The sequence below is a fragment of the Tripterygium wilfordii genome, chromosome 17 (genome assembly GCF_013401445.1).
Source record: "Tripterygium wilfordii isolate XIE 37 chromosome 17, ASM1340144v1, whole genome shotgun sequence".
NCBI lineage: Eukaryota > Viridiplantae > Streptophyta > Magnoliopsida > Celastrales > Celastraceae > Tripterygium > Tripterygium wilfordii.
In genome coordinates, this window is record NC_052248.1 from 4,534,614 (window position 1) to 4,553,078 (window position 18,465).

An 18,465-nucleotide genomic window follows, 5' to 3' on the forward strand; every position below is an offset into this window, starting at 1 on the left:
ACGGGATGAATGAGAGGAAATGTTCGAACTCGAGACTTGTATGAAACACATGATTTCTCGCATACATCTCCATTTTTGCTTAAATGAAACACTGCCTACCAGAACATTTTCTTTGGTCTTCTTTTATGTTTACTTCATGAGCCTATCCATTGTGGTCTAGGGAATGAGTGATTACCATCACCTTGCTAATTTCACCTTTGAATTCCCCTTCCTGTATTGCCTATACCAAAAAAAAGGTTCAATTTATAAGCTTAAGGCTAAGGGCCTTGCTGCCTATGAAATGAAGCACTGTTCACAACATTAAACTACAAATGGGGAAGCAAAATACATAGAAATGATAGGAAGTGCATCTGAAAATAAACATGAGCGGCACAACAACAAAACGAAAACATCATCACAAGACAGGAGCAGAAATCTCTGTCCCACTCCGAACGATAACCCTTATCTTTTTGACTTCCCCTTTGCATCAAAATGGTGTCTTTTCAGCTTCCTCTTGCGTTGTGCACCTGCAACTCCTCCGCCCTCTCTAAATGGCATCCCCATGAGAGCCAGTAACCTCTGAGCTTCTTGATCAGTATTAGCTGTAGTTGTAATGCAAACATCCATTCCCCTAGGCGTACCAAGTGCATCGAACCGGATCTCTGGGAACACGCTCTGTTCGCGAATGCCAATACTGTAATTCCCATGTCCGTCAAAGCTGTTTGGGTTTACACCTTGGAAATCCCTTGTCCTTGGAAGGCCCAAGTTAATAAGCCGGTCTAGGAATGAATACATCACCTGTCAAAAAACCACGGAGAAACAATTCATTTGGCTTCACAGAAATGAAGAGCGGAGAAAGTAGAGAGATTCATGATGGTCAAGAAAGCAATATACTCCAAGGACAGTGAAACGCAAGAAGCATGACGATGGTCTAATATCATGAAAGATTCCAGAATATACAGTAGCTTATTCAAGTGCATAAAGAAAACGGCTTCAGTTTCAGGTAACATTAAAAATGCCATACTTGAATGTTGAGAGCAATTAATAATTCACACACATGCATACACAAGTGTGTGGGTATAGATAGAGGGCTTCAGAACCATAACATTTGACACTATGCAATTTAGCGACCACACAACTATCTACAATTTTCCTCCAATTCTTGTTTGACTGAATGATAAGTCGCGGCATTTATTCGCTATTCACCCAAAGTATGGGTTATTTCCCATAACATTCAAATGGGATTTTAAAAGACAGCACATACATGTGAGGTGAAAATAAAAAACCAATAATATACGTCTCAATTCAAAGATCAAAGTTAATCATAAACAATAGAGCAAAAACACAAGGCCAAAATCTCAGTTTGACTGAATGATACCACCCTCTCAGTTAAAGTACAGATATACATTTTATTCACAAACCATAATTCACAGTGCTCTAAAATCCATGCCATCACCATATATCACATCCATGCCTAAGTGCCTAACCCCTAATGAGAGTAGTTGTGAGTTGCATTGAGGTCTGTGTAATTGATAAATCAATGTACAACTTATCATATGCCAAACCAATACAAATTCATGGTTCTCTAATAACATCTTAAGGATATTCCCAAACCTATTCAATAAAATTCCCACAACTCAAGTCACTACCATGATGTCTCATCTCAACCCAGAGAACATAAAATTCAGTGCTTAGTGCCCAAACGATACAGATAACAAATTGACACTGATACCATCTAAGATGCTAATCCATAAGGACTAAATGGGAGCTCAGTTGCTTCTTGTATGACTCAACCAGGCATACAAAATAGATACTGGAATTCCATACGCACCAACTTCCACAAAATCATGCTTCCCCAGTGACACTTGGAGTATTTACAAGTACTATCAGGCACCCCAACATCAACCCCCAGCACTGAGAGTCTGAGACCATGACACATAAATTACCGAATGGTTTCGAAAGCTGGCAATTACCAGACCGCAACAAATTATTGTACAGAAAATGTATCACCCCCTTCGCATGAAAATTTCGTCCACCTCCAAGTGCAAGGTATTTCTCCTGCTCTAGAAAGAAATAAACATTTTATATATTTCTCTTTTACCAATCAGCACCCTCATCCACAACTTTGGAGCCATATGGGTATAGTAGCTGAATCCAGGTCTTAGAAAGAGACTCTTATTTCTGATTGGCAAACCATAAAAACAAGCACTGTGCATTGGATCAAACTGTACTCGAGAATTAGTGAGTGTTCCACTGTTTATGCATGAGATAAACTTGGACGAATGCTCTTAAAACAGGGAATGAAAAATACTACTAATTTAGATTTTTTATTAAATTATTTTTAAAGATTTGGAAGTAATAGGGTGTAGAGAAACATCAATCAACAATTCGATCAAGACAAGCAAAGTACACTCAACAACAACCAAGAACAGGTGGGACAGAATCACGGAAATACAAACCTAATTTGGAGAGATCATGCAACAGAGTTTAAAGTAGCTTATAAATATTATGCTCAAAACAAATAAACAAACAAAAAGCACCCAAAGAAAATAAAGCAAAAGTTCAGGAACAAATATGCTCACATCCCCTCTAAGAGTGACAGCGATCCCAAGCGGTTGACCTTCTCTGATCTTGAAAGTAGCAATGGAATTCCTTGCTCGTGTCTTTATAGGTCTCTGCCCTGTGATGAGAGCCAATTCATTCATAGCTGCATCCAATCCCTTGGCATTCTGTGCAGCCTCTCCGATACCACAGTTAACCACAATTTTCTCAATCTTGGGAACCTATGCAAGGGACATGTCCAAGAGTTGCCAGATGGAATAACACATCAAGAGATCAATCCTAATTTTTAATAACCTCTAATAGAAATTAACAAAAGCCCAGAACTAAAATTTGAACGAAAAGCAATATGACTATTATTTTCACGAACAACATCATTCAATAAACAAGTTACACTATTCCATGCAAAACATAGCTCAACCCATTTCAACTTAACAAAGCCAAACCAAATTATTGCATTATGCCCAATCTAGAGAACTTTGGCTCCCTTTCCAGCATCATCGGTAATAAATAAACTACAATTCATATTCCCGACTCTGTATCTTCCACCACATTTTCTCGTCAACCAAAGAAAACCAACAAATATTCCAACTTGAAACAACAACAGCCCCAGAACGCATAAAAAAGAAATGAAGATAAACTTAAAGGAAGAGGTGCAGAATTGAAGAAGAAAATGGTCACCTGGTGAATATTGGTGTAGGAGAACTCGTCTTTGAGCAAAGGCGTAATCTTTTCGAGATAGGTGGTTTTGAGGCGATTGGTTTTCTCTGCCTCAGATTTTTCCAGCAGGACAATCCCAGTCGAAGCCCTCACAGTGAACCCGCCGCAACCATTTCTAGAGTTTACATATGGAACCCGCGCGCAGAGCGGAGGCGTAGCGAATTGGGTCCGGCCGAGAAAGGATGAGGTGGCGGATTGCAAGAGCGAAGGGCACGCCATCTGCGGTCGGATTGGGTAGACCCACAATCTATTCTGATATAGAGTGGACTTACAGCTTTTTCGGGGTGAGATATGGTGGCAAAATCATCTTCGCGTTTATTTTATTCATGAAATTACCATCAGCTCCATTTTTTTTTTCCCTTATTAAATAGGTATATTATATTGGATAATACTGAAGACCCAAAAAAGTGACCCCGAAAGTGTTGGTAGGGCTTGGTATCGGGTCAATCCTAATTTTTCAGGCCCATGCCCAAGTTTGATATTGATCATCGGGCTTCAGACTGGACCTGATTGGAAAAATGCAGCCCATGCCTATAAAGCTAGGGTCTTAGGGTCGGGCACGGGTCTCGGGCCTTGACTATTTTTTTTGGATATACTTTTTCACTTTTTTTTAATTGTTTTAAATATATTGTTAATGCATTACAAATGCCATGAACTATATGTAGATATAGCCCCGTTTGGAGGAGTATTTTTTGTAGCATTTATACTACTTGCTAGTATAAATGCTATTGTCTTACCAAACGAGTTTTTTTGGCACGTAATCCGAGACATTTTTACTCAACATTTTATGCTACTTTTGACATGCTACTTGTATGAAGCATTTTAGTAGCATTTCACCATTAAAAGTCAGTATTATCCCCATTAATTTTTTTATTCCATTTATACCCTCACTTCATGTGTTATTATAAATTAATTAATAAATAAATAAATTTATTGATATTATAAAATATTTATCATTTAATATATGCTACTCAGCAAAAACGTTACCAGCAAAAATCAACCAAACACCACATAACATTTGAGCAGCATTTCTGCTACTAAAATTCTCTAACATTTCTGCTACCACCATTTCTACTAGTATATCTGCTATTTTCAAAATGTCTTACCAAATTAGGTCATATAGAGATGTCAAATGGCACATTCAAGAGCCGAACCGAAAATTGTATTTGATGTTTAAGGGTACTGCTAAATTTCCAATTACAGGGAGAAAAGATATGCGTGTGATATGTAGATATATGTATATATGTGTGTTATGTATATACATGCAGAACGTATATATACACACACATATATAGATACATGCAGAACATATATATATATATATATATACACAAACACACATATACATATACATGTAGATCATTGACTGGGCCTCGGGCAGGCCCAAAGTTGGCTCAAGGTGTCGGGCTTCAGGTTGGGCCTGGCCCCAGAAATGGAACCCAAGCCCGCCCGAGACATAGGGTCGAGTTGCCCAACCCCAACGAAATTTTGGGTCGGGCTTTGGCCCGCAGGCCAAATGGTGATCTCTAAGCGTTGGATGTAAAGTGGATCCTACATGTGTATTTTTACTCAATGGTTATTTTAAGATTTTTTTGGGTTTTAGCCTTCCTGTAGCAATTAATTGGACATATGACGCTCAGTTTCAATTTATTATATATTTAGCACCATGTCATTGTTGCTAACAACGACATGTCTTGTCTTTAGTGATGTCACTGTTGTAAAGAGCGACTTAGTTTTTTCTATAATAAAGTCGTTGTTTAAAACAGCGGCACCAATTTGCCTAAAACTTAAGCCGTTTTTGCGAATTGTGACACGATAATGCTGTAGTTACTAACATTGGCTTTAGTTTGAATATAAAAGCATCCAAACAACGGCATTAGGATAAATTACCGGTGAAAAATCGAAGCACCTCCTCTGCCGTTTCTAGACCCTCTGCCATTCTCCACCCGTGTAGACCTCCGTCGACTAGACCTTTCTCAGCTTTTCCTTCTCCGTCCGTTGTTTTTCCACTGACCCACTCCTCATATGTCATCCGTTGATCATTCATAGTTTCTCGACTTGCTTATTGTTTTGAGTAAGAGAGAAAAAAAAATCAAGGATTTGATATTTGTTTGTGAGAATAGGTGATGATAGAGATGGATTCAGTTGGAATTTTCACACCTCATTTTAAAATATTGAATATATGAAAAAATGAGAACAATTAACATTGTTTGGGAGATTGATTCATACATGATACGTAGAAATACTTGCTGCCTGTTTGGTGCAACTTCCGACAAGGCGGATCTGCTGTGCGGTGCGCTAGAGTCCCACGCTGCACCAAACGGCATAGCGACAAAGGCGGAACCGCTGCCAAGACTTTAGCGATTCCGCCTGAAACTCAGAAGCTTCGGATCGGAGCTTTTGAAGGCAGAAATGTCTTCAATTAATTTGTAAAGAAATGCATGAAAATGATAAATTAGTTAATTAATTATGCAGTAGACAAACATGGTGTAGAAGTATTCACATAATTTCATTTTTTTTCTAGAAGATGCATTGAAAATGTTCTAAATGTGTCTACTTGCTTGGATTGTATAAATTTGAACCCGAATTCTGTTTGTCATAGGATTGTATATTTTGGTATGGCACGAACACGGGATGGTCATTCTACATCTTGATCCGTAGCTGAGGTCATGAGAGACCAACATCCTGGTCCAATCGATGGATCTGTTTTGTATATGCAGGTTGGGCATAGATCAGAGGATGTTTGGAGTGGTCCGATTAGAGTATTTGGAGTGTAATATTCATTTTATTCTAATTTATTTATTAAGGTTGTTATTTAAATTTTATTTATATATTTAGGATGATGCTCGACAAACTATCACGTTTAGGCACCACATGCTCTAGGATTTAGAAGCATGTGTTAGGCCATTTGTGATCAAGGCAGGTTTTTACGGGATCACCCAGATTGGTCATATCAGGTTTGACCATGGACTACTTATTGCATTAGTTGACCGATAGAGACGTGAGACACACATTTCAACTTTGTTGTAGTGAGATGACAGTCACTCTCCAGGATGCAGGTGTGTTATTAGGGTCGAGAGTGGATGGTCGTGCTGTTATTGGACATGCGATCAAGCAATGGGATGATGTCATTCAGCGACTGTTGGCTCAGATTCCCCCGCGTACGCAGAGGTAGGATGCCTATGTTCGATTATCATGGCTTTCCGATCATTTTGGTCGTCATAGTCCATCGGTCGATGGTGTTGCAGATGATGTATTGTGGTAGTATGCTCGAGGCTATATTCTGGCCATGTTTTGGAGTTTATTGTTCACGAGCATCAATGGCGATAGCATTTCACTTTACTATTTGCCGTTATTGGAGGACCTCCAGTTGACTAGTACATATAATTGGGGAGGAGTTGTTTTAGCAATTTTATATCGAAATCTATGCCAAGCTTATCTGAGTGGAGCACGAGGGATGGATGGATGTGCTATATTACTACAGATTAGTATAAATTGTTATGTTCGAAAATTGATATGCTTATTTATTGCATGACCCTATATATTTTGTAGTTATGGTCATGGGAGCAGTTACATCTATGTCGTCCGGAGTTCATTAGGCATGTCGTACCAGGAGAGGACGAGTTGTTGCTTCCCGTAGGTGCTATCTAGAGTGAGGTTCATACTTTCAAGAATAATCCCATCACTATGGTTTTGTTCGCTAGGGCTGAGCTTGATCATAAGGGGCCTCATCAGGTATTAAACTCAGTCTTTCATATAATTTGCATTAATGACAAATTGTGTGGGCTACATCTATTATTTTGGTTTTGTAGGTTGTGTGGATTCCATACACACATGGATGACTGTCTATAGCGCCACTTTGTGTGTGTTAAGGGCTTTCAGTTGTGGACGTCTATCATACTGCTTATATGCTATGAGATAGTGGAGCATCATTGCCCTGATCGTGTCATGCGACAGTTTGGACTATTTCAACATATTCTAGAGCTAGTGGATAATAGTGCTGCTTTGCACGAGTTAAGTAAGTGAGGGCGGAGCGATCTGAATTAGGCTAACGAGAATGCAGCATGGGTACAACAGTGAGAGCAGTGACGTGAGCTATAGGGGTGGCAAAAATTCGGTTCCAGGTCGGGCAACAACACGTGTTTACGAAATATTTACATGTCATGACCCTAACCCGTATTGGATTTTGGACGTATTTAATTGACCAAACTTAGATTGGTTTAAATCTGGATAACTAAATCATACAATAATCTAATCCGGGTTAGGGTCCGGACATGTAAATCATACAAGATTTCTGTGTTTGGACCCTAACCCTGTTTTAAACCAAACAAAAACTTTGTGTTTGAACCCTGATTTCGGACATATAACTTATGTTTAAACTTGGTTTGATTCGGGTTGGACAAATTCGATTATCCAGACTGGACGGAGTTTTGCCACCCCTAGTGAGCTGGTTGTATGGGAGTGCATCGCACATTTGGGCATGGACGACTATATGTGTTGGTATACATCGATCACGTGCATATTCATCAATCCTCCAATATAAACTCTAGCCATTCCGCGGTTGGAGTACAAGCCTCACATGAGTAGGCTTCATCGAGTTATAAATTTTCAAACAAATTAATTTATTGATATGTATTCATATATTTTACGATTTGTTAATCAAATATAAATATTTACCTTTTATATGTGGCGGCCCAATGTTGGTTCACCACATGTCGCGATATTCTACATGAACTGGGCGAGGGAAATCATCTTCACTAACCAACAGAGCCAACATATGATGCACCCCCTCGTTTTATTAACCTAAAACGATGTCTTATTATGCTTTTTGTTAATCAAATGATGGAGGGATTTACGATGCAACAAAATCAAAGCATAGAGGTGCAATTCTTGCAAATTCAAAATAGAGGTGCATAGAAATGACCTCAATCATAAGAGATGTACATGGTATTTGACCTAAAAAATACATTTAATTGTCACATCAGCATTAAAAAGGAAAGGATTGAAATGATCCATTTTGATAAATGAAACGTCTAAAATGACCCAAAAGAAGACTTTTTTTTTTTATCCAAAACGCAAAGTAAATGTCCCATTATTATTTTTTTTATTATTTTGAAGGTGGATACGAAGAAGGGGTCATCCCTGCAAGGCTGCAACAGTCCCCATTTTTCCATGAAAACACGAACTCCTTCATTTCAAACGATCGAAAAGCGTATAGAGATCGAAAACTATTTTGCGTTTCGCTTTGTTCCTTCTCTCACTCTCTCTTTGCATCTTTAATCCTTCGATCCGGGTTGATTCCTCTTTCAACCAGAACCCTAGGTTTTTGGAGTTCCTTAAATTAGCTCAAAACCCTAGGATCCGTGTTATTCGATATCTTACAGAGCTTTCATTCTCCTCTGATTTTGAGATTATATTTTTAAGATGTTGTAGAATGTCAGTTTCGAGTTCTGTTTCAGTAAATGTATCTGTGATTCGACCTTGATTGCTAGCGAAATTTGGCTGAGTGACAGGATTTGAGGGAATTTAGCTGCGAATGGTCCATGTGACATTGAATCGCTTTCTGCGGTGGCTTTTAGTATAGACTGAGCTGGATCAGAGAATGAAATAGCTTGATATCATCTGGGCTTTTACATTTTTCTTGACTCTTGCTAGCGGAGGGTTTTGAATTCGCTTAGACATGACACCCATTAGTGGATGGTGCTTAAGGAGTAGTTGTCCTTTTTCTTGCACCGGATTTTCTGATTTTATCACTTATGCTTTACTGGTTTGAGGCGTGGAATGGTTCTGAATGAATTATTTATTTGCGAAAAAATTTTGCGGGGATAAGCGTTTTGGAGTTAACTTGAGTGGCCATACAACATCTGATTGTCAGTTAATTGTCACGGGCTCGTAGTTTTGCGTCTGGAGCTTTAATCTGACAATTCGTGGCTTTTGTGATTGAAACAACACTGTATTTGTTCTTTTTTTGGTGCTGTCTTTAAATTTCGGCAGAATGAGCATGGAAAATGAGGGCCAACACCTACCGGATCAGCTTACTGTAACTGTAAGGGAGGATATCGAATCACAAAAGTAGGATTTTGTTCTAGCTTTTTTCATTATTTCTTTGTTGGTACAACCCCTCTTTTATTTTGGTGACCAATTAAAGTCTGATGTCTTTGAATGTTCTAGGAATGTAAGAATCTCATATACAAGAGATTTTCTGTTATCTCTCGGTGAATTGGATGTCTGCAAGAAATTACCCAGGGGATTCGATCCATCAATTATATGGTAAGATGTTCATATTTACGGGAATCATGAAAGTCCAGTTATTTGTTTGCCTATGTATGGATCTCAACATGATAGTTCTTTTATGAAAGCGAATTCGAGGATGCTTCCCAAGATAGGCTGAGGAGTTCTGGCAGTTTGCCATTGCATGGCTTCAGGCGTACTGAGTACGGTTCTTCCCCACCTACGAGAGGGGAGACAAGTAGTTATTCTCGAAGTATCCCTGGAAGGTGGGATAGTCGTTCTACGGGGAAAACCGATAGAGACAGTGATTCACAATCTGATCGTGATTCAGGTACTACGTTTTAAGAAAGTTTGTAACTTGAAAATTTGAGATTCACTCTTTTCCTGAGAACTTCTTTGTGCCACATGGATGTGGATATACATCTGTTAACTTGAGTCATATCTTCATTTTTATAAGTGGTTTTTTTGACCGGAAAACCACATTTGAAACTGGCTTTAGGGTTCATCTTACCGTCATAATTTCACGGTTTTAATGCCTTGTGCTGAACATTAATTTATCGATGTGGCATCTGGAATCTTTCTAATTATTATTGTTTAGCAGTCTTTTTCTCTTGCAACTAAGCTTGTAGCGGCCTAGTTTTTGGCTGTAAATCAATGAATTTTTAGTGTTAAATATCCATCTTTTTTTGATTCATTCCCTAATATCTTATATCGGATCTGATACCAACAGTAGGCGTGATAGTTTTCAACAAGTCTGCATGCAATGATCAGGTCATAGTTGAGTCTTTTTGATTGTTTAATTGCGAAATCATCTCATAGTAAATACCTTCGTTCTGTCTATTTTTCTATTATTGATTACAAATTGGGAAGCAAATCTTGCACCACTAGGTAACTCTCTACAAATGAATGATAGGCTTGTGAAGGGAGTAATTGGAGCTTTTTGGTAGGCCTTTTTAGTTTGAGTCTGTTTGATGGAATGGTGGTGTTGAAATAACGATGGGCGAGTAAACAAGAAAATCCATTTAATATACCCAGCTTGGTTGGGTAAATGAAGGAAGGGGGGAACCCATTAGAGGGATCCCCCTTCATGAATATATGATTTATGAATTTTTTTAATATATGCATCTTTTATATGATTGTATGTCAGCAAGACAACATGATGGATATATATCTCGAATACACGACAATAGAATTCATGATATATATTTAGGATTCAACGGGCAAGGTGAGGACTGGGTAAGAGTAATATAAGTAGGGAGGGTATTGTTATCAAAGAAGAGTGGGTATGAAATAACTGCTATTGTTTATCAAAAAAGAGTAGGTAAGCTATGAAATAACTTTTTCGTCTTGTAATGGGGCAGAGATGGGTTGTAGATTGTCCTTAACAGGTCAAAGCTAAGGTTGGCAAAACCTGTCCTAATCCATCACATTGCCATCCCAACTCTGCTGTTATTAAAGGAACATTCTTCTGACTGGTTTTCAAAGGACAGGCGATTACGTACATAATGTGGCAGGATGGAGATTTGTTTGGTTGTCAATTTGTCATAGATTTGAGAACTTTGTAAATTTTTAACAAGTATTCCTCGGCCAAAAATCAAGCTGACTGAGATGGAGTAAAATATTGAATCTGCTTTATTGTACTGTGGGTTAAACTTAACCAACCTACAGGAATTTGAAGGTGCCATTGTCCACTGTCTTATAAATTTATAATGAAGATGGAACCTTTTTGTTTGTTTTTATAAAGAAAATTATGTAAAATTGGTCCAAGCTACAAGAATAAATGGGAGTCTTTTGTTTGCTTTTATAGAGGATAGTATGCCAAATTTGAATTTTTTGGGGAAGTTTTACTTACATCTTCACAACTTTAAAGGGAAAATTGAAGTTAGATGCAGAGCCAGCATTGTAGCTATTAGCTGTTGGAACCTCATTGATTCCAGCCTCTTGTGTCAAGAAAATGATAAGTTAAGATTTGATGAGTTGTGGGTTTGGTACTTTTTAGTTGATCTGATTTTTCACAAATTTATATGGAGTCCTATGAGATTTGTATCTAGTACGTTATTAGGTTTGCAGTATTTTCTGGAGCCTAAAAAAAGATTGATTCCCTTTTTACATAAATGATTTTGATTTGCTAGACAACTGATATATAGATTTTGAGTCTTACTATTCTGCTATTTTTCTTCTATCTTCCAATTGACTGTTGGGTTCTATATTTGATCATCTTGGTGTTTGTAGAATTTTTATGTATCTTGGAAGCAATAAAGTAAATAGTTACCCCCAAGTTGTCAAATGTCTCTACTATATGATTTATTTTCTTAGTCATCACTTTTTTTTTTTAATTCTGAAAGTGATACAGCTGTACCACTGAATTGCTTAGTTTTGCGGCAATTAAAATTGATATTCCATCCTCCTGCCTATCTTACTTGGCTGCGGATTTGTGAAGTATCTTATAACTCATAATGTAGGCATTGGATTCTCTGACATGTTGGTTACACAGATTCTGGAAGGCATTATAGCAACCAATCTCGTCGTCCATGGCAAGGTCCTGAGCACGATGGACTTCTTGGAAGTGGATCTTTTCCAAGACCTTCTGGATATACTGCGGGGGCAACTGCGCCCAAATTTCGTGCAAATGATCAATACCAGCTGAATAAGTCTAACGAGCCATATCATCCACCTCGACCGTACAAGGCAAACACATTCTCTCTCTTATAATCAATAATGTTTTTGAACAATTGTCCTAATTTGCTCTTAAATGCAAGGCAACACCCTGGGGTCCTTATCAATAGATTAATGCTTTATGCTTTACTGTTAAAAAGGGAAGATGTTTCCCTAAAAAAGGCTTATGATGATTCTGATAATGATACGATTGATGCTCGTGGTTGTGGACTTCTGTAAATGTTTTCATCTTGAAAAGGAAAATAGGTTAAGGTAAACAACTCCCATGCACAAGGATCCCATATTGGACGGGTCGAGGATAGGCAGGATATATGCATATCTTACCCCCACATAACATGCGTAGAGGTTTTTTCCAGGAATTGAAAAGGAAAATAATAGAAGAAAATTACTCTGGATTTTTCAGGCAGTACCTTTCTCTCGGAGGGACAATAATGATGCATTCAACAATGAAACATTTGGTTCTTCAGAGCTTACAGTTGAGGATAGAGCCGAAGAGGAAAAAAAGAGAAGAGGTAATGTATATTATCTATGAGATTGTTTGTTAGAGTTAATAGGTGTATTTAGGTGTCTGCTTAACCTCTTAATCTCTTCCTTAGTTTTGGTGAGGATTTTACTCTTCATAATACCTGACTGTAACATTTAATGACTTCTTTTGCAGCTTCCTTTGAATTGATGAGGAAGGAACAACAGAAAGAATTCCAAGAGAAGCTGAAGTTGAATCTTAACAAGCCTAAAGATGAGTTTGATATCACAACATTGTTAGACAATCCCAATGATGATAAGGGACATATGAACAGGAAAAATGAACCAGATGAACTCGTGAAGCTTGCAGCTTCAAATTCTGATTCGGATAAGCCTTCTTTCCCCTCTCACACTCTTGTATCCAGACCACTTGTGCCACCAGGGTTTGCGAGCTCAATGTCTGAAAAGAATATTGCCAACAAATCTCTACCTCATTCACACTCATTGGAGGTAATTATAGTCTTGTATATATTCTGATGTTTTATGCTTTGGAAGGTTGTTTTGTCATGAAAATATCTTTTTTTTTATGTTATGTTGATAAGTAGATATCAAGCCTCTTGATGGTAGTAAAAAGTACAATATATTAAATGAGTGTAATTTATGCATTCTGATAGACTAATTTGTTAATATAATATTGGATGTTATTTTAAGAAAGGATCTGATAATCCATTCAAAAAAATAGGGAAGGATCGATGGCTTGGTCAAATATTTGAACTCGTAGTTCAATAGCTAACTTGTCTGCCTTATCATTCGTTTTATAGAACAAATTATGGTTTTGCATTTGAAAATCAATGTTTGAGACTTCTCAGTTGTCATTTGCGGCTTTTCCTTGTTAACTCCTTTTGTACCTGCTGCTTCTACAAGGTTCACAATCCCGATTTCGAAGGTGACCTTCAGTCTGCCAAAAGCACTCGTCAGTCAAATGGAACTTCTCATAATCAAGAGGAGAAACGATCTTTAAAACCAATTGGTTTAAGTGAGCAGCAACTGAAAAGTGAACAAAATATTATCTTATCATCAGTGATAGACATCTCAAATAAGAAAACGAGTGTGGATGGTCAATCATTCGCAACTTCTAATCTTTCTGAGGCTTTTGAAGGTTCAGAGGGTAGTAGTCAGATGGGAATTGATGCTGAGGAGATAACGGGGAGTAAATATGTGCATAATTTCAATATGAATCACTCAATTCTGGACCAGCTTCTTGGGGGTGCCTTGGCACTGAATGAGGGTGGCTCTTCCAGCTTCACTGAGGTGATTTCTTGCTTTTGGCATAACCGCATAAATTCTTAACTCACCACTTGTCAATTATAAGCACCAAGCGTAAGTGCGTAACCCATGAACAAGGGTATCCCAGTAAGAAGTGACGATGACTCTGAGACCTATTTGTAAAATCGGTGATCTTGGGTTTGAATTGCCTTTGGCAACTTGGGTTGCTAGTATCTGTTGTTTATTACACAAGGTGGGTCCATTGGGGCGCAACCTTGGATAGATTCCATATTCCCAGGAAAAAAAAGCTTCCATGAGTCCCCCTTTGTTTATTGAGGTGATGGCTCTATCCACTGCCCTCCCTCGACTAAAATAAATTAAGAGAGAAGACAGAAAATCTGAACGAACTCGCAATTGAGGCTGTGATGCATCATGATGTAGTGTGGTCCATTGATTATTATAGTTCCGCCACCTGTCGGTGATTACTTTCTCCACTTCCCTTCCCCTACTAAAATAAGTGAATAAATATTTAAGAAACAATGTGAACGTACTAACAAATTAGGCTGTGACTAATACATGATGCATCGTGATATAGTGTGGTCGATTGATTCTTATAGTTGTGCCATGTGAACATGAGAAAAACCTTTCGACTGATTAATGATATCAGCCATCAGCATTACTTGCTCAGTCTCAGCATAAAATTACGCTTATCTTCATTGTTGATCTTGTTAAAAAGGATATGATGAGCCAAGGTAGTTTAGCTGCTGGCTAAGAGGTGATAATATCCGTAGCTGAGTTTACCAGATGAATTTGTTGGAGTGCAGTTCTGGTCTTACAAAATTTATTGGGCCCTCATTTCTTGTGGTTGACCAGTATGAACTTTAGCTTGTTCAATGTAGGCTTGATGAGCGATTCACTGTTCTCCTACCTTTTGTTTTGTATGGGCTTCTGACATTATAATACATTACGACTTCCTTCTTATCATGAAGTGCCAAAATTCGTGTAATAACTTTTTGTTGCTTATCCAGAATAATGATGGTAAAGCAGATGATAACTTGAGCAATGGTACTTCTCATTCATCAAAGTTTGCCCAGTGGTTTTTCGAAGAAGGTAGTTTGCGATCAACTTGTTGGTGCTTAAATGATTATGTGATAGCTACCTAATTTATTGTTTTTAAGCTCTATTCTTTTTTCCCCCCTTATTACTGTAGAAAAGAGGCCAGTTGATGATCACTCTTCCGGCAGGCCGAATGACTTGCTCTCATTGATTGTTGGTTGTGAGAAAGATGGTTCCCATGATTTAGATGTGAAATCTACTGAGAACATCACCTCAAAGCTTCCCTTTCATATATCTGAAATTGCTAGCACTCATGCAACTCCAACTTTAAAGTCTCCCAATGTTGAAAACTCCGAGCATCTTTACCCAATAAATAAGCCAGAGGCAGTTCCAGCTGTCCTTACATGTGAAGACCTTGAGCAGTCAATTCTCTCAGAAGTCACTGAGAATGGTTCAACTTTGCCTCCACCTGTGCAGAGCTCCAATGTTCCCAGTGCCAAAACTGAAGGACAAAAATCTAACATTGATGATCATGCATCCCAGCACCTCCTTTCACTTTTGCAGAAGAGAACAGGTCTGAAGGATACTGCACCATCTCCAACTCTGGACACCAAATCATCAGAGGAACTTCAAAACGTTGAAGCAGCAAGCCTTGGCAGTGCACTTGGCAATTTGAAAGAGGCAAATTCTGACAGTGTCCCCAATTCCACTAAACCTTTGACCCTTGAAACACTTTTTGGGACAGCTTTTATGGAGGAACTACAGTCATTTGGAGCACCAATTTCCGTCCAAATGGGCTCTGTTGGGTCTGCGAGGGTTGATATTTCAGAAGATCAAGGATTGTCCTTTACTGGATTAGATGAAGGCTACCTTTCTTCAACAACTGAAGTTGGATCTAACGTTACAATTCGTGAACGTAGAGTTTTAGCGTCAAATCAAAGGCAAAAAATGGAATCTGATAAGGTTGAAGAGCATTTGTTAGGCCTTGATCCTCGTATTGAATTGGGTACATCACAGCGTCAAACTGAAATAAGGTCTAAACTTGGTGGCTTTGATGGATCTATTGATATTCAGCTTCCTGAAGAGGATAGCTTGATTACAGTAAGTGATCCCATGCATCTTCAAAATTACATGCCAGCCAGGAGCGCTGCTAAAACTGAATTGTTGTCTGCCCAAGAGACACCAATTGACATTGCTGAAAAACTAGCAGCTTTGCATTCTGTGTTCAGGGATGAAAGACCAATTGCAGCAGGTAATGAGGGTCGGCCTTTTCTTCGTGGTCCTTATGATATTATTAGAGAGCCTGATATTCCTTATCACAACCCTCATGTCCATCCATCGTCTTCACAACTTCATACCCCTCAGTTGCATCGTATGGGACCCCTATTCCATCCACCTGAGCATCCTGCAAATAATAATTCTCAGATGAAATTTATGGGTCCAGATGGTGTCATCGGTCATGATCCTCCAGCAAATTATCAATTTCCTGCCAATGTGCTTCACCCATCTATCCATCATGCTAGCAGTGGACTTACTGGTTTTGACCATGCCAGTCATCATCCTATGTTACAACAAATGAATGTACCTGGCAATTTTCCTCCACCTCAATTACGAGGATTTTCCAGGGGTGCACCTGTTCCTCCACATCTCAATAATCAAGTGCCTGGATTCATGCAGGAACATAATCCAGTACCAGGTTTTCCATTTGCTAACAGGCAACCTAACTATGGTGGGATTGGAATTCCTCCACCAGGTAAATGCGTATTTTCTTAGTGTTTTCCCTATATGCTTCAATTTCATTATAATCTCAACGTGAAGTATTCATTTCCTTGTTTTTATTTTAAAACTGCCCCTCGACCCCACAACTGGATTTTGTTTTACACATCTCAACCCCTAGGTAAAAAATCTGCCAAATTAGTATTCAAATAGAATTAATTGTATCTCTCTAATATATACAGATTATATGGGATCCTTTCTAGCTCTAATCTCTAAACATTTGCTTGACTGTGTCGACAGGATTCACTATGAAATGACTTAAACCATTTCCTTTCTCTGCTTGGTGTGAGTTCAATAATGGGATATTAATTTAGCATAAGAGTTGGGATTCAGTTCACTCTCTAGTGTTTCTTTCTAGAGGGTACTTGGCTGTTAGTGTTTTACCACTGGCCCTACATATACACAGATTTTGGTGTACATGTAACCTGGCATCATGGAAATGTAGGGGTGTAAATGGGCTGAGCCGGGCTCGACTTTGGGATGTCAAACCTTCGCTCGCCACATTGTAATAGGGCTCAAGCCGAGCTCGGGCTTGGTAGGGTGGTAGGGCATAGAAAAGTTGAGCTCAGGCTCGGCTTGTTAAGAATGTTAAAGCTCGAGCTCGGCTCTTTAAAAGTTTATTTAAGTCAAAAAATTAAAAACCAAAAAAATTATCTAATATTTTCCAATAATCTATGTCGTGTCATCCTTTATAACTAATATTCAAAATAAGTCAAATTTCAACTTTCAAAGTATTATATAATTAAAATCTGTTCACATTAATGTATAACACTTTATATAGGTGTAAATATATATATATATATTAATATTAATATCTTATATTAAATAAGTAGGCCCTCAAGCCTATGGCTGAGCTTCCTTAAGCTCAAGCTCGACTCGTTTAAAAAATTGGTTTGAAAAGAGGCTTAAGCTCGGCTCATTTATAAAACAAGCCGAGCTCAAGCCAAGCCCTTAACGGGCTGCCCGCAAGTAGCTCACGAGCAGCTCGGCCCGTTTACACACCTGCTTATAAGATGTTATTTCTAGGGGGTTTCTGACTGGGAGAGTTATGTCCCAGTCATATATGCCCAGATGTTATGCAAGTATAACTGGGAAGTCTATATGAGTGACTATTTTCAACCTATGTTTTTTGGTTGTCTTCAACAATTGATGGACAATCTCTATTTTAATACTCATCATCATGTTGATACTAGAACTGCAGTCTTCTCTGGCATTCAGTGTGTAGTGATAGTTGTCCTATGCTTATTGTTCTTTTTTGGCACGCAGGCCATTTGATTCACTAAACTTTTAACTGGATATTCAGGCCCTCCTGATGTAGGTGGAAGCAATCATCCAGAAGTGCTCCAAAGACTCATTGGGGTGGAACGCAGGTCAAACTCAAAGCAGATTCACCCATTTGCTGCTACTGCCCATAATCGGGGGATGTATAGTCATGAGCTTGATATGGGTTTTGGATATAGATAGAAGTTGTTGATTGGGTTATGTATATTTTGCATCGGATCCTCTCTTGGCCAGATTATTATCTTTGGCTTGTGCACCTACTTGTTCTGTTCGCAATTTATATTTCGGGGTGTCTTTGATCTTCCTCTCTCCAAATTACAGAGCAAGAGTTTCTTCTCTTATTTTATTTTATTCTAATCATCGGGGAAGAGGAGGGAAAAAGTTTGCATTACACTGTTCTAAGTCAGTGACAGGAACCCAGAAGACGAGGCATGAACTAAGGGCAAAGGAAGCTTGAAA

At 38.5% G+C, this 18,465-nt stretch overlaps 2 protein-coding genes across 4 annotated transcripts; one reads left to right on the forward strand and one right to left on the reverse strand.

Moving 5' to 3' along the window:
* Positions 1-223: 223 nt before the first annotated feature.
* LOC119981705 (50S ribosomal protein L5, chloroplastic) lies at positions 224-3,557 on the reverse strand. The gene is made up of 3 exons (XM_038824796.1): positions 3,220-3,557; positions 2,562-2,762; positions 224-777 (listed from the first exon to the last, which is right to left on the reverse strand). The coding sequence occupies exons 1-3, from the start codon at positions 3,475-3,477 to the stop codon at positions 442-444; spliced, it is 795 nt and encodes a 264-aa protein (XP_038680724.1). The 5' UTR covers positions 3,478-3,557; the 3' UTR covers positions 224-441.
* Positions 3,558-8,366: 4,809 nt separating this feature from the next.
* On the forward strand, positions 8,367-18,387 carry LOC119982368. 3 transcript variants are annotated; one of them, XM_038825695.1, is made up of 10 exons: positions 8,367-9,330; positions 9,430-9,528; positions 9,618-9,820; positions 11,984-12,177; positions 12,569-12,677; positions 12,824-13,137; positions 13,552-13,938; positions 14,922-15,003; positions 15,104-16,702; positions 17,992-18,125. In XM_038825695.1, the coding sequence occupies exons 1-10, from the start codon at positions 9,254-9,256 to the stop codon at positions 18,006-18,008; spliced, it is 3,081 nt and encodes a 1,026-aa protein (XP_038681623.1). In that variant the 5' UTR covers positions 8,367-9,253; the 3' UTR covers positions 18,009-18,125. The 3 variants fall into 3 exon arrangements, with proteins under 3 accessions (XP_038681623.1, XP_038681622.1, XP_038681624.1); XM_038825694.1 differs by having other exon boundaries at positions 8,368-9,330; positions 18,029-18,387; XM_038825696.1 differs by lacking the exon at positions 13,552-13,938 and having other exon boundaries at positions 8,368-9,330; positions 18,029-18,387.
* The last annotated feature ends 78 nt before the right edge of the window (positions 18,388-18,465 follow it).

Coding starts and splice junctions, on each gene's coding strand:
- LOC119981705 (XM_038824796.1), bottom strand. CDS start 3,477: ATGGCGTGCCCTTCGCTCTTGCAATCCGCCACCTCATCCTTTCTCGGC. Junction 2,763..3,219: donor CCTACACCAATATTCACCAG/GTGACCATTTTC, acceptor TCCCTTGCATAG/GTTCCCAAGATTGAGAAAAT. Junction 778..2,561: donor CTGTCACTCTTAGAGGGGAT/GTGAGCATATTT, acceptor GTTTTTTGACAG/GTGATGTATTCATTCCTAGA.
- LOC119982368 (XM_038825694.1), top strand. CDS start 9,254: ATGAGCATGGAAAATGAGGGCCAACACCTACCGGATCAGCTTACTGTA. Junction 13,939..14,921: donor GCTCTTCCAGCTTCACTGAG/GTGATTTCTTGC, acceptor TTGCTTATCCAG/AATAATGATGGTAAAGCAGA. Junction 16,703..18,028: donor GATTGGAATTCCTCCACCAG/GTAAATGCGTAT, acceptor CTGGATATTCAG/GCCCTCCTGATGTAGGTGGA.